The sequence below is a fragment of the Ostrea edulis genome, chromosome 4 (genome assembly GCF_947568905.1).
Source record: "Ostrea edulis chromosome 4, xbOstEdul1.1, whole genome shotgun sequence".
Taxonomy (NCBI): Eukaryota; Metazoa; Mollusca; class Bivalvia; order Ostreida; family Ostreidae; genus Ostrea; species Ostrea edulis.
The window spans coordinates 80,557,456-80,573,019 of record NC_079167.1 but is presented as its reverse complement, the minus strand read 5'-3'; the positions used below and the strand labels follow the sequence as shown (position 1 = coordinate 80,573,019).

Sequence of the window (15,564 nt, the reverse complement as noted above, 5' to 3'; positions counted from 1 at the left end):
TAGACGTATCCGTACGTTATAGACGCTTCTTTTTATATCTATTTAGCGTACTTAGGCCTAAAAGTCATGACATGTTGTGGTTAGTTTACCATTGTTGTTAAGCTTATCATGAAAGGCGAAGATAATGATTGATTGATTTTATCTTGCTTAACGTCTCGCTCGAGAATTTTTCACTCATATGGAGACGTCACCAAGATCGGTGAAGGGCTTCAAATTTAGGCCTATGCTCGGCGCTTACGGCCATTGAGCAGTGAAGGTTCTTTAGCGTGTCACACCTACTGCGACACGGGGCATCCGTTTTTAAGGTCATCTCCGAGGACCCGTGACATTCACACCTGGATGACGAGCTTTTGGCAATGGAACTGTCACTACCTATTGTAACGACTTAGGTCTGTCGTTAAGACAATGAACAGTGATCAATCTCATAACTCCTATAAGCAATACAAATCATAGAGTTGGGCAAACACGGACCCCTGGATACACCAGAGGTGGGGTCAGGTGCCTAGGAGGAGTAAACATCCCCTGTCGAGCGGTCACACCCGCCGTGAGCCCTATATATTGATCAAGTAAACGGAGTTATCCGTAGTCAAAACTTGCGAAATGCTGATTTTAAGCGAGACTGTTGGAACCCTTGCAGCATCAACTTGTTTGTCAGTAGCCTGCTTTGATTTAAAAACTGACCATACGCAGAACAAGCTCTTGCTTATCGAATCAGTTGAGAGATGTAAACACCATATGCAGGTGATAATGGTATATTGCTACATAAATATGGGAAGTTTACGATGGAGAAGTTGAAACCATTTGTTAGGTTGCCGTAAATATATACTTTCAATAAGATATCTAAGCATGAAGCAGACAACTCTGTGGTGTCTTTTATTTCGAGTTCTCTGGGATATATTGAATCGACATATGAATGAAAATTATTATTGTTAATAGATAATATATCGTCTATAGATCTAAATGTCGAATTGAAGGACACATCAAGAGATTTTTTCTTCTCACGAAGTTTTTAAATAAATTCCGCTTCATAGGAATATATATCATCATTGGCTGAATTGAGGGAAAAGTTGTTAGAGATGTTTTAAAAAAAATTACAAAGAAGAAGCAGGGTCATATTTAGGCCGGGGTTCATTCATATTTGTATTATTTACAGAGTTGGTATTGAAAATGAAATACAAATTACTCAATTTTGACAATGTGGTTTTCTAATTCGACGAAAACAATACCATGATACATCTGTAAGCTGCATGGACACCTTGATAACTAGCTAAACATGTGATTCACATCAGAAGATGAAAACGACAGCGTACAGTGCCACATTATCTAACGTCGGTCTTCGCCAACAACCCTTTATTTAGGATACATGTAAAAATAAACCATTTACAAAACAGTAGGGGGGCTCTAATACTTTACAGATATGCATGAAAGGCGTAGATAACGAACAGTAATTAATCTCACTACTCCAATAAGCAATACAAAATACAGAGTTAGGCAAACAGGGACCCCTGGATATACCAGAGGTGGGACCAGGGGCCTAGGAGGAGTAAGCATCCCCTGTTGACCGGTCACACCCGCCGTGAGCCCAATATCTTTATCAGGTAAAAGAATCAAAATCAGTGTGACAAGAACGGCATAGCAATCGGTATGAAACACGTCAGACAGCGTTTCACCCAATGATAGGTTGTATAGGCAAACTAGATCGTTATAATGATCCTAGCATTTGCGAAATACTGACTTTAAACGAGACTGTTGAAACCCCTGCACCATCAACTTGCTTGCCAGCATAAATATGTTGTGGTTCTAAAAATACGCCGTCTGTACTTAAAATGTGTTCTTCGCAACATTTACTCGGAGATGTTAAAATTAAAGCGACAATCATAAAGTCCAACCATCATAATGTTCATTATCTATGTTTACATATAAAATATTTAATATACTGCTTTTGGAATAGAATTACCTTTGTTCATCAAATTAGAATGTGATTTGTACCCCACTTGTTTCAATATTTTCGTTCACCACATTTGGAGCCTAATTTTGTGAAATTAGGTGAAATTGGAAGTTTTAAAAACTGGAAAATTAACTAATATAATTTATATATTATTTGGGATGTTTTGTCTGGCAAATGTCTAAACTGATGGAAATGTTTTGGTACTGGGGGCTCGTCCCGTTTCCTATCTTGCTTATACGATCCACGCAACGGACTACGCAGGTATCAAAGAAGAACGCTATTTCATTAAATCAAAGTTTAAGATAAAATACATTGATTATCATCGAAATCAGAATGATGTCTAAATATCAGAATGGAACGTTTTGCTTTTTTTCCCACAGAAAATTAATTACTAATTTTGTTTTCAATTAGGTTGTGAAAGGAATAGAGAACATGGACTGGAGCTGTGAAGAGAAGATGTTCAGATCTTAATTCTACACTGGAGTGTATTATTGAAAGCCCTATTCATAATGCTTTCCGAAATCCTGTATTAATAGTCTTCCTTTGATTTATACCGTATAGCAGTTTTTTCCACGGGTCTAAAATTTGATGATTTGCTGGCTGAAAGGTATGCTGATAATTTTAGCAGAATAAATTTTGGTGGACAAGGTACATATTTGGCGATTAAAATTTTGGCGGAAAGCCATCTAACAGCTGAAATAAGCCACCTTCATCAACCCGCGGAAAAAACCCCGCTATACCACTTTTTCTGTAGAATTACAATAAAATATAGCAAAATTGTATCATAGTGATGAAAAAGTGACAGCTTTATTGTAACTCATATAGCAGGTGAAGGCTTAAATAGAGTTTTGTAATTGAAGTCTCAGGTGACCTCCCTTGGAAGATTAACAAAGAAACCATTTACCCGCTCACTATACTGAAATACCTTGCCTTTGCTTACCGGTCATCACTCCTAGTGAAGATCAAGGGTGAGACATGAACTTAAAACCATGACCCAATGTCACGGAAGGCGTTGACCCAATACAGAACTCTTGCTGTAAAAATACCCTTAGCGCCATATATAGACTCCGTTTCTTTTACTTCACAACAATCTGGTGAACTATGCATTTAGTGAAAGGTCGTAGGGGAGGGGTTCACAACTTTCAATAAGCTTTTACCCCGAAAGAACGACTAGTATTACCCCGGTGTAATACCTCCTACATAGTTACATATGCCTCTCATCTCTTGACGTCAATTCTTTCCTCGGAGGATATGCTTTATTTATGTAGTTCTGTTTACAAAGATAACCTTGATAAATAGTTACAGAGCATGCCTATACAGATCCAAATTCTAGACGTGAAAGTTGAAGATAACAAACAGTGATTGATCTCATAACCCCCTGTCCAATCTTTAGATGCTTATCTAGAATTTTGTCTGTGTATGTATTATATTAGATTGATTGATTGTATATTGTTTAACGTCCCTCTCGAGAATATTTCACTCATATGGAGACGTCACCAATGCCGGTGAAGGGCTGTAAAATTTAGGCATATGCTCGACGCTTATGACCATTGAGCAGGGAAGGATCTTTCTCGTGCCACGCCTGCTGTGACACGGGACCTCGGTTATTGCGGTCTCATCCAAAGGACCGCCCCATTTAGTCGCCTCTTACGACAAGCTAGGGTTACTGAGGACCTATTCTAACCCGGATTCCCACGGGACTATCATATTAGAAATAAGTTGTTTCCAGCTCTAGATTGGTATATGACTACAATCGATGATTATGTAAGAATTACAAGGTTCTCATGTTAAAACCGTTAAGTGTATTGACACTTCCTCCAATTCTTGAGTCGCACGGAAGAACGGATTTGTCCACAAAGGAATATATGTATTCAACATGTCATACATTCTTGATCGTCAGAAAGTTCAATCTTCTATTCTATCACATTTCAAGCTTAAAGTTTACACATTGTATTCCCAACAAATAAGCCAATACTATCTTATAACAGACAAACTTTACGATACCTAAATTTAGACATCCGTGCTGGTGATGTATGTTTTGTTTCATGTGACAGCTAAAATAACTAATTTCAAAAACTCTGAAAATTCAGGGAGGAAAGATCTTTCCATTGGCGACAGAGCTTCATATTTCTATTAGGAATTCTGTTGAAAATTACTCCATCGGGTTAAATAAGAAGGAGACAATCCCCATACCTTGCCAGAATATATATGTTTTAAAGGAATACTTAAAGTTCCCATTACACAACTAAAACTAAAAAGAAAACTGCGTACGATCTATCCTTCTGTGTTTAATGCAAAAAGGATGAGAAGTTAGATTGGTTACGTAGTAAATATGTAGTTGTTCCAGCAAACAAAGCTTGTAATAATAGTTTTCATTTGTAGAGCTCATTATTACAACTGTATTTGAGAAGAAATAATCCAACTCACACTGATAGTTATTTTTGAAAAGACTAAATTATTCAAACACACTTGTATGTATCAAGCACATTAAATAGCCTTATCATGAGTCGAATGAATTTCAGCTACTCTACCTATAATACATTCCAGATCTTAATGAAAATGATTAAATGTGAAATCACAAATACAAAACCCAATATCAACAACATCAATACGTACGATTTGTCATTACTTTACCGTTCCTAAGGTGAGGATTCGACTTCTTGGCAGTATAGATAATTGCTTCCTCAATATTCATACATCCATCTTGTGATCAGTCATACAAAAATTACTTCTTTAAAATTCATTCTAATTAACTATGTAAATAAATCGATAGCGTTTTATCAAACAATATTCATTTACATTCATATTTCGATTTTCTTTATCGTATAACCGATCGAAAGGAGATGCTTACTCCTCCTGGGCACCTGATCCCACCCATGGTTTGTGCAGAAATCTGTGTTTTACCTACTCTTAATTTCATAGGAGCTATGAGATTGATCACTGTTTGTTATCTTCACCATTGCACTATATCACAGTAATTCAATATATTATTCCCAACAATTTTGAAAAAAAGACATCACATATCTTAGGGATCCATTTCATGTTTGGATGTTTTACACAATGTAAACGTAAAAGTTCGATTTATGACAGCTTCGTTACCAATGAAAACCCATCTTCAGGTAGTAAAATAATTATCATCTGCACATGGGATTTATGACTCCCAATTGATTTGATCAATGACAGCTGGTTCTACCAATAATTAATTCGAAACAGAGACAGGTTGCTGACAATTTTTATATGTCATAGGGGATTTAACAGCTTCGTTTTAAGACACTATTTCGCAAATTCTATGGTCGTTATAATAATCTTGTTTGCAAGTACAACTTCTCGATAATTGTCTGACGTGTGTCATACGGATTGTTTTTTTTTTTTCTATTATTTTGACTAGGAATTACTTTCATTTGATCATAGTGCTAACAGCGGATATGACTGGTCACCAGAGGATGCTCATCCCTTCTATGTACATTATCCCACTTTTGGTGTTTCTAGGGGTCCTTATTTGCTCTAGGTCTTTTCATAAGCTTTTATTGTTCATATGAATTATAAAGGACCACTATTTTTCATCTTTACATTTTCCATTCTAATCGTTCCATCGCTTTATAGACAAAGGTGAAAAGACGAACAATGATCAATCTCATGGCTCCCATAAAGAATACAAAATTAAAAGTAGGGTAAACATGGAGCACCAGAGGTGGGTTTAGATGCCTAGGAGGAGTAAGCATCCCTTGTCGACCGGTCACACCCACCACGAGCCCTATATATCGATCTGGTAAACGTCGTAATCCCTGTTCAAACTCAGCGTGTTAATAACGGCCTCAATTGATATAAAACATGTGAGATAGCATTCGGTCCGATGACAGGTTGTAATTGGAAATTAGATGGGTATAACGAACATAAAATTTCCGAATACTTTAAAAGAAGCTGTTAAAACCCCTGTAACATCAACGTAATTGTCTGTAGCCTGTCTTGATTGAAAAAAAATATCATACTCAGAACATGTTCTTGCATATCGAACCATATCAGAGATATAAACACCATATGCAAGTGACAATGGAATATTGCTACATAAATATGGGACGTTCAGGATGGAGAAGTTGAAGTCATCCCTTTTATCATACAAATGGGCTGCTAGTTTGACGTTAAATTATGTGTACAATAAATATAAACATGTGATCATAATATCTCTAGCAATGGTATCGGTCAATAATTTTTAATGTTATATGTAAGCTGTTGACGTATAGTGTTGAAAGAAAACCATCCATGTCAATAAAGGAATTTATTGAACAGAAAGATATGCCACAGCATGACGATGTGAATAAAGGTAATGACTCGTACTTCTAACATCATTTGGATATTGATACACAAGATGGGTGACATAGGCGTATTTTTCCTTTGTTGGTTATTTTCTGCGACAAAGCGTCATCTGTAAATACCAAGAACTTGAATCGAAGTGACTATATAAAACCAGATCGTTTGGACCACAGGAAGGTACAAGTATAGAAATATATTTTGTAGATCTAAAATGCGAGGAGTTGACATCACGCGTTCTTTCTCAACCTTATTGAAAATTAATTTTATTTAAGAATAAAGTAAGTGAAAGTATGAATATAATGCAGCTGTTTTTCAATGTAAGGAAAACACAGTGTATTACATTGTTGAGTGACCTGCAGAATTTTCCATACGTTCATGTTTAGCAATGGGATATATTAACTGAATCAAGAGAAAATCATCATACGAACTATTAGTAAATAATTCCACTAAATACATTTATTAATTTTGTGAGGTCATATATTTGTGGTTTGCACTTTTGTTGGAGCTTTATGGCAGAGGATTTGACGTTTGTTATGTACAAATACCACCGTCCCGAGATCTACAACATATCTTGATCTTATGACTCTCTTGTATCGATCGTATGACGGAAAAGAACCCAGACAATACCATTCCTTTATCGTAAGATATATCATATGTAAAATAAAGGATACCTGTAATTAGATTCAGAGTGTGGTTTGGACAAGGCGGCCTACCTTACCGTCATGTTCCGGGCCTTGTATCGGACACCGATCGATCAAATCAATTAAAATACGTGTGATGATCCACATTGCCCATTGCAATTTTCTCTACCAACGTTTTGGTCACCTTAGTGTTTATTTTTTTTCTATTTTAAAAAAGACATGGAAACATGATTCACTTTCTTTCTTGATTTTGTTTGCATGTTGTTTGTGTCCCATTCGAGAATTTCTTACGTGTCTGTTCGGTTTTTCTTTTAGATTTCAAGCGTTTACAACAAATTAAAAAGAAATCTTCGAATACAAGTATATTCTGTCTACAAAAAATCTTGAATGTGGACAATATCTAAGGATAACATATGCTAATGTGGAGTTTGAATATGTGTGTGCTGTTTGTAATGCAAAATGATATATAGGTATTTAACTTTAGTGTATTTAATGTGAAATAGAAGATCAAAGATCCATATCATTTGTTTATTTCGATATAACTTCTTAGAATCAAACCCCCAAATGTTATACAAATAGTTCCATCATTCAAAGTTGACTACTACTGCAAACAGGATGCCATTAGCAACGACTTTATTGTGCGATTTACCGGTGATGAATTGGTTTGCGGGGACCAATATTCGCGATTGAGATTACTTTAAACAAATACAAGAAATAATAAAGGACGGGTTCGCGGCGAAATATATTGGCGACTACGAGGATCTCGCAAACCTCGCTAAAATAACACAAATAAATTCAGACCGTTGAAACCCTTATAACATCAGTTTACTTGTCAGCAGCATGTTTTGATTTAACAGTTGACCATATGCAGGAAATGTTGTCGGGTATTGAATCAATTGGGAGACAGAAACATTTTATTCGGGGATAATGGAATATTGCTATGTGGGAAATTGACGATGGAGAAGCTGATGTCATCCCGTTTGTCTTCAAGCTGAGTTGTTAATTGACCGTTAAAGTGGATGTTCAGTACAAAGTATGTTACAGATATGGATGACTCCATGTTTTCTTTAATTTAGAGTTCACTGAGATATTTGAAATCTAAATATGAATGAAGTGTGCATTGTTAATGGACGAAAACACGATGGGCGTATCTGGATATGAAGATTAGGATCACAGCTAGATTTTTCTTCATCACAAAAAGACCCCTTTGAACGCAATAAGATTTCTACCCCATAGCAGTTACATGTAATGTTTTCATGTCGAGTAAAATCATGGGTTTGTCAGAACGTTTACTAGATAATATAATGTAAAACTTATACGGTACCAATTTTGATGCACCAGATGCGCATTTCGACAAATAATGTCTCTTCAGTGATGTTCAACCGAAATGTTTGTTTGAAATCTGAAATAACAATAAACTTGTAAGAGCTATTTTAGGGGAAAACAGAGTGCCAAAACGTGGAGTCAAATTCGTTTAAGGATAAAAGCTATGAATGTATTTCTTTTTGTAAGGGCTTTTTGTGAAGTTTTGGCAAGTATTGCCGATATCAAGAGTTCTAGAATTTCGCTTTCGTTTGTGCCGTTCAAGGTTACGAACCACCATCTCCAGATATATAGAGGATATCTATATTGCGTTTTTTGATATTTGGTTTATCCAAAGAGTTGATATGGTGTATTTATTCACGAGGCTTGCCGATACTGATCCTCAGTATGGTAGAAACAGCTGATTGAATTTGTTTTGATTCCGTGGCTCAGACGTCGTGTTTAATCTGTCTACCTTACGCGGGGGGAAATAGTGCGATTATATACCATTAATATACAGTACAAAAGGTCATTTTTATAAAAGAAATCATGGATGAAAATTGTTTTAGAAGGGATTATATTTTATAATTAATAATGATTTTGCCATTCCAACAAAGTAACAACTATTGACCGAGTTTTTTTTTTTTTTTTTTTTTTTTTTGGGCCTTGGCTGACCTTCTGATAAAAGTTTGATGTCGTCGTCGTTTTGAAATAAACATGTGTAATAACGATCAATGAAAGTAATATTTTAATGCAGCGTTATTAGAATGTTCAACAGTTTACAATGAAAAGTAGAAGTGTTTGTGCATTTGGATTTTATTTACGTAGTTTCTTTGGATCTAAGGGCGAGAGGAAATCCTGAGGCACTTTAAAAAGCCTAGCTTAGCCTAGCAAGTAAAGCTGTTGAGATTTGTTACATTTAATGTGCTCCAGAAAAAAGAGACTGTGCTTGTGAATACTTGGTACCGCAGCATGTCGAGGTACTTTCGATTAGGCTAGCCCAGTAGGTCGTCGATTCCTTGTCTATGATAATAGTGTGCACATATTTTTGTTTTCTGATCGTAATTTTGAGTAGTTACAGACCGAGTTGGCATTTTTGTGGCCGGTAACTTGTATTATATGTCAGTGGGGGCAACATCATTTTAATTTTGCTATAAAAGAAATTATAAACAAATACAGAATGATAAGTTTTACGCTTTATTTCATGCATGGATATGCATTTTCATGCATGGATATGCATGAACACAGAAAATATGTCATTCAATCGGGGACAGTGTCAAAAGTAGTTCGGACCGGAAGTGCTTTATCAAACGGGCGTGTGAATATATACCACACGTATGAGATAAACAAATGTATAATAAAGATCTTGATTAGTGTTTAGATATTGACATGATGTGAGGAGTGATTGATACTTTCTTTTGTTTTGTCTCAGACTGGAATTTTGTTCTGTCATGGTATGAAACACATCACGTAATTAACGTCTCGTTTTCTTTAGATGACAAGTAGGAAACATCAGAGCACAACATGGCGTCCGAACCGTCTTTTCCATGTTTACACGAACGTTTCACCATCTTTTCGATTTTTAGGTTTAAACATACTTGACAGTGATTCAACGCTCGTATTTCATCTTTAACGTAAAGTTGTTCATCAAAAACTACAATGATCTAAGGGACGAGAATGAAAACGAATTAATTAAGTCGGAAAAACTTGAAATTTCGAAAGATTTTTGTCGATCGGTGTCCGATACAAGGCCCGGAACATGACGGTAAGGTAGGCCGCCTTGTCCAAACCACACTCTGAATCTAATTACAGGTATCCTTTATTTTACATATGATATATCTTACGATAAAGGAATGGTATTGTCTGGGTTCTTTTCCGTCATACGATCGATACAAGAGAGTCATAAGATCAAGATATGTTGTAGATCTCGGGACGGTGGTATTTGTACATGGACACACGTGACACGGACGTCAGAGACAACACATTCGGGGATTTTGATGTTCTTGGGAATGGAAAACTAGTGAACAATCTCTATCGTTGGTTTCCGTAAGTCATATTTATTAGTTTATTAAATTATATATAAGTACTTCGTTACTAGCTTGAAAATACGGATGTATATTTAATTGCTGTTATAAAATTTAGAAATTCATTTCAAAATTAAGGATTATCTCCCTCATGCATAGCTCTTATCCTTGGACGAATTTGGCTCCACTTTTTTGGCACGCTGTTTTTGGCTATATTTAGCTCTAAAAACTTCATAGTTATTTTGGATTTTAAACATTTCGGTTGAGCATCACTGAAGAGACATTATTTGTCGAAATGCGCATCTGGTGCATCAAAATTGGTACCGTATGAGTTTTACATATTGGACATGGGTGTAAAATATATTTTGATGCAATTTGTTTTTCAAAAGGTGTAAACAGCAGGCTATTTATGACATATAGATATTTGGGTTCTGTAAATAACTCTATGTACTAGGTAAACCATGATCCTTAATTCGGTAGATATTGTTGCTGTAGGTTTGCGACGGATGTCCGTGAAAGTATTTTCTATTTTTAAAAATGTTAACACAAAGAAATTATTATCTATTGAATCAAAATATAACAGAACATTGTTTTCAGTAATAGTCATCAACAGAACATTATTTCATTATCATTAGTACAACAATAAACATGATACTTTTTAAATTCACAAAGGTTTTAAATGAAAGGTGAAGATAACGAACAATGCTCAATCTCATAACTCCTATAAGCAATAAAGAATAGATAGTTGGGCAAACACGGATCCCTGGACACACCAGAGGTGGGATCAGGTGCCTAGGAGGAGTAAGCATCCCCTGTTGACCGGTCACACCCACCATGAGCCCTATATCCTGATCAGGTAAGCGGAGTTACCCATAGTCAAAATCAGTGTGCCAAGAACGGCCTAACAATCGGTATGAAACACGTCAGACAGCATTTGACCTAATGATAGGTTGTGTTGACGAACCGGATCGTTATAACGAAACTCTAGGTAGATACCAATATGATAATTACGAATATCACTTTATATCACCTTTATGGAAATATTCAGTAAAACATTGGAAAGTACTTGATTCGTTCTCACAGACTGAGCAATCTGTTCAAGGAGAACTAATCCATGTGCACAGGTTGTTTATAAGTGGGAACTGACCACATAATTTGGCAGTTAGATATAACCCGCCTGTTGTAGTCCTGAACGACATTGGATATTGTCAGGAAATTTGATATAACTTATCATTGTACTATTCAGCAAGGCAATTATTTGATAACCCATCATTGTACTATCTATCATGATGTTGTGACATATATCTTCATTATACTATCCAGTATAACGTCATGACATATCTTATACAGTTTACGACCGGTCGCTGTAGCTCAGTGGTAGAGCTTTCGCTTCGTTACCGGAAAGTTGAGAGTTCGTGTCCCGCTCGTACCATGGCCACATCAAAATAGCAGTGATTGCTCCTTCGCCAAACGTTCGGTATCTAGAAGTGAGAATTTGTCTTATTTCGCCTACAGCTGGTGACGTCTCATTATGAGCGAGAAATTCTCAATCAATCATATACAGAATACTATCTAGTATGACGATTGCGGAATATATCATCAATGAAAGGTGCAGATAACAAACAGTGATCAATCTCATAACTCCTATAAGCAAGACAAAATAGATAGTTGGGCAAACACGGACCCCTGGACACACCAGAGGTGGGATCAGGTGCCTAGGAGGAATAAGCATGCCCGGTCACACCCGTTGTGAGTCTTATATCCTGATCAGGTAAACGGTGTTATCCGTAGTCAAAATCAGTGTTCCAAGAACGGTATATCAATCGGTATAAAACACGTCAAACAGCATTTGATCCAATGATAGGTTGTAATGACAAACGAGATTGTTATAACGGCCATAGAATTTGCGAAATGCTGAATTTAATCAAGGCGTTTGAAACCCGTGTACCATCAACTTGTTTGTCAGTAGCTTACCTCGATTTAAAAATCGACCATACGCAGAACAAGCTCTTGCGTATCGAATCAGTTGAGAGATATAAACACCATATGCAGGTGATAATGGAATATTGCTACATAAATATGAGAAGTTGACGATGGAGAAGCTGAAATCATCCCGTTTGTCATACAGTAGAGTTGTCACTTTGCTGCTAATGTCTACTTTTAAAGAAACTATCTGTGAATGAAGTAGAAGTGGACGACTCTGTGATGTCTTTATTTCGGGCTCACAGGGGTATATCGAATCGAGATATGAATGAAAGTTATTATTGTTATTGGAAAAAACGTCGTCGATATATCTAAATGTCGAATTGAAGGTCACAGCAAGATAGTTTTTCTTCTGACGTAGAAGGTTTTGAATACATTCTGCTTCATATGAATATACTATCTAGTTATAACGTGTATGGTATATCTCATCATTACACTATACGATCTAGCATGACATTTATGATATAACCAATTATTATACTATCTAAAATGGCATATATGATATAATAATTTTTGTACAATATCAGCGATATAAATAGTTATACTATTTCAGAGATCTAGAAGAGTGTCGTACTACAGCATTGTCATTTGACCCCATCAGTTCTGATCCAGAGACTGTAGTGAAGTTCCGAGTCACCCGGAGGTCCACAAATGGTATACACCTTCATTCATGATTACAATAGTTCTAATGTACTGCAACTTATGCTGTTGTAAGAACGGACATTACAAAAAATTGACATAACATACAAGTACAATTTTGCGGTGTAAGGAAGTTCAGCTTATACAGATCATATAATGGTGTTATGGGTGTCTCTAATTTATAACAAATATATTATACGGCAATACTCTACAAACATTTAATAACAGGAATCTTATTTTTCATATATTCAAAATGCCTTAATATTTATTCTGAAACTTATTTGACACATAAAACGAATGCCATAGTAGTCAAAGTGTAATGAACATTCAATGGTTTTTTTTTTTCAGAGACACTAGGAATGCAGACATTTTTGTACATCGATGATCATCCGACCGAGGGCTTTTTGATCATGCACCAAGAAACACACATGGAAACCTATCTCATCACCACCAGACAGAGGGATCCCTCTAATCTGGACGACGATATTGAGGCCGCTTTATTGGAGCTTGATTTGGATCCTCAAAACTTCAGAGTTAAATCCACAAACTACGGTAAGACATGGATTTTATTTAAATGAGGTTATTATAACAACAATCAAATTCATCTCACTTATATTGACAACAAAGCTGTAACATAGATGCAAGGTAAAGATAGCGAACCGTGACTAATTTTATAATTCCTAAAAAAAAAATACAAAATAAAGAGTTGAGTAAAGACGGACCCCTGAACATACCAGAGATGGGGTCAGATGCCTAGTAGAAGTAAGCATCCCTTGTTGACCGGTCACACCCACTATGAGCCCTATGTCATGTGGTAAACAGAGTAATCCGTAGTTATAATATGTGCCAAGAACGGCCTAATAATCGGTGTGGAAGATGTCAGACAGCATTTGACCCAATGAAGGGTTGTATTTATTTTCTGGATTTATGCACAGCAATGAAACACAACATACGACACCTTGAGAATGTTGACACCTACGTATGCAAGGAAAATTATTTTCATGAAAGTGTACATCTACTATATACAGCCAGATTTTTCCATTTTGCAATTTAACTGTCATTTCTTTATTTTACAAATATGACATTGTAACAATTAATATGACTGAGTTTCCAAGATATATGTACAAAAACGTAGAGTAATACACTTTAATTTAATATGCAGAAGTCTGAAACTTTGTTAAATTCATCTTACTTGTTTTGTTTTATTGTGAAAATATCTGGATGAGAGCTTTGAATGTATGGTTATCATTGAAGTTTAAGACTATCTTTGGCTGAATTAAGGGAAATAATTTGTAAGAGATCTGTAAAAAAAAATTACAAAGTAGAATCATGGTCTTATTTCGGTCCTCATTCATATTTGTATTATTGATAAGGTATGTATAAAAACTGAAATACATGTAAAAATTACTCAAATTTGAACATGCGGTTTCCTAAATCGACTAGAATAAAATCATCTGTAAACTGCATGAAACCATTGATACCTAACTAAACATTTGATTTATATGAGATGGTAAAATGACAGCATACAGTGCGACATCATCTAACTTCGGACATGGCAAAAGTGTTTGTCAACAACCCTTTACTTAGGACACATGTACAAATAAACCATTTACAAAACAGTAGTGGGGTCTAATACTTTCCAGATGTGTACCTAAATTTACATCCGGAACTCTTGTGGTTCTATAAATAGTCTACCTGTACTTAGAATGTGTTCATCTCAACATTTACTTGGATATGTACAATGAAATTAATTATCAAACTTACTTATATCACAATGTTCATCTATCTATGTTTACGTATGAAATAACTGGTATACTTCTTTCGCAATAGAATTACATGTATTTATGAAGTTAAGATGTAACTTATACTCCACTTGTTTAAATATTTTCGTGAATCACATTTGGAGCCTACTTTTAATGAAATTGGAAGGATCAATTTTAGAAACTAGAAAATTAAGTGAAAAATTAGATAACTTATAAATACATTTATGTATGAGATGTTTTGTCTGGTAAATTTGCAAAATTGGGGAACTACTTTAGTACTGGGGACACGTAGCGTTTCCCATCTTGCTCATACGACCTAAGTACGCAGGTATCGGAAGAGAACATCATATCATTAAATCAAAATTTCAAATAAAATACCATCGAAATCAGAATAATGTTTAAAGATTTGAACGGACATTTGTGCATATTTTCACAGAAATTAATTGATGATTTTGTTTTCAATTAGGTTGTGAAAGGAATAGAGAACATGGACTGGAACTGTGAAGAGAAGACGCTCATATCTTAGTTCTACACTGTAGTGTATTATACAAACTTTTATCATAATGTTTTCTTTTCATCTTGTATGAACCTTTCCTTTGATGTATTCTACAATTCTTCATACCACGTTATCTGTAGAATTACAATAAAGTATAGCAAAATTGTGCTATTTTGATGAAAAATTGGCAGCTATAACGTCATTGTAGCTGACATGAGATGAAGGCTTAAATAGGCTGTTCTCATTGAAGTATCACATGCCGTACCTGGTGACCTTCCTTGGAAGAATGACTATAACAATTCAGCCGGTCACTTTATTGAAAGATTGTGCTTTCACTTACAGGCTGCGCCAAATCTAATAAAAAGGTAGAAAAGTTCACTTGTCAGGTGGTCATCACTCCAAAAGAAATCCAAGGGTCTTTTAGATGAGAGCTGTCATGGAAGGCATTGGTACGATA

General features: G+C 35.6%; 1 protein-coding gene across 1 annotated transcript; it reads left to right on the top strand.

The window, feature by feature from the left end:
• The first annotated feature begins 6,278 nt into the window (after positions 1–6,278).
• On the top strand, positions 6,279–15,253 carry LOC125670931 (uncharacterized). The gene is made up of 5 exons (XM_048906377.2): positions 6,279–6,436; positions 10,127–10,248; positions 12,763–12,863; positions 13,197–13,400; positions 15,078–15,253. Exons 2-5 carry the CDS (start codon positions 10,151–10,153, stop codon positions 15,113–15,115), a joined length of 441 nt encoding a protein of 146 aa, XP_048762334.2. The 5' UTR covers positions 6,279–6,436; positions 10,127–10,150; the 3' UTR covers positions 15,116–15,253.
• Positions 15,254–15,564: the final 311 nt, after the last annotated feature.

Excerpts from the sequence above, each read along its gene's own strand:
- LOC125670931 (XM_048906377.2), top strand. The coding sequence starts at position 10,151 with ATGGACACACGTGACACGGACGTCAGAGACAACACATTCGGGGATTTT. Across the intron at positions 10,249-12,762 it reads AATCTCTATCGTTGGTTTCC|AGATCTAGAAGAGTGTCGTA; the intron begins GTAAGTCATATT and ends ATACTATTTCAG. Across the intron at positions 13,401-15,077 it reads AGTTAAATCCACAAACTACG|GTTGTGAAAGGAATAGAGAA; the intron begins GTAAGACATGGA and ends GTTTTCAATTAG.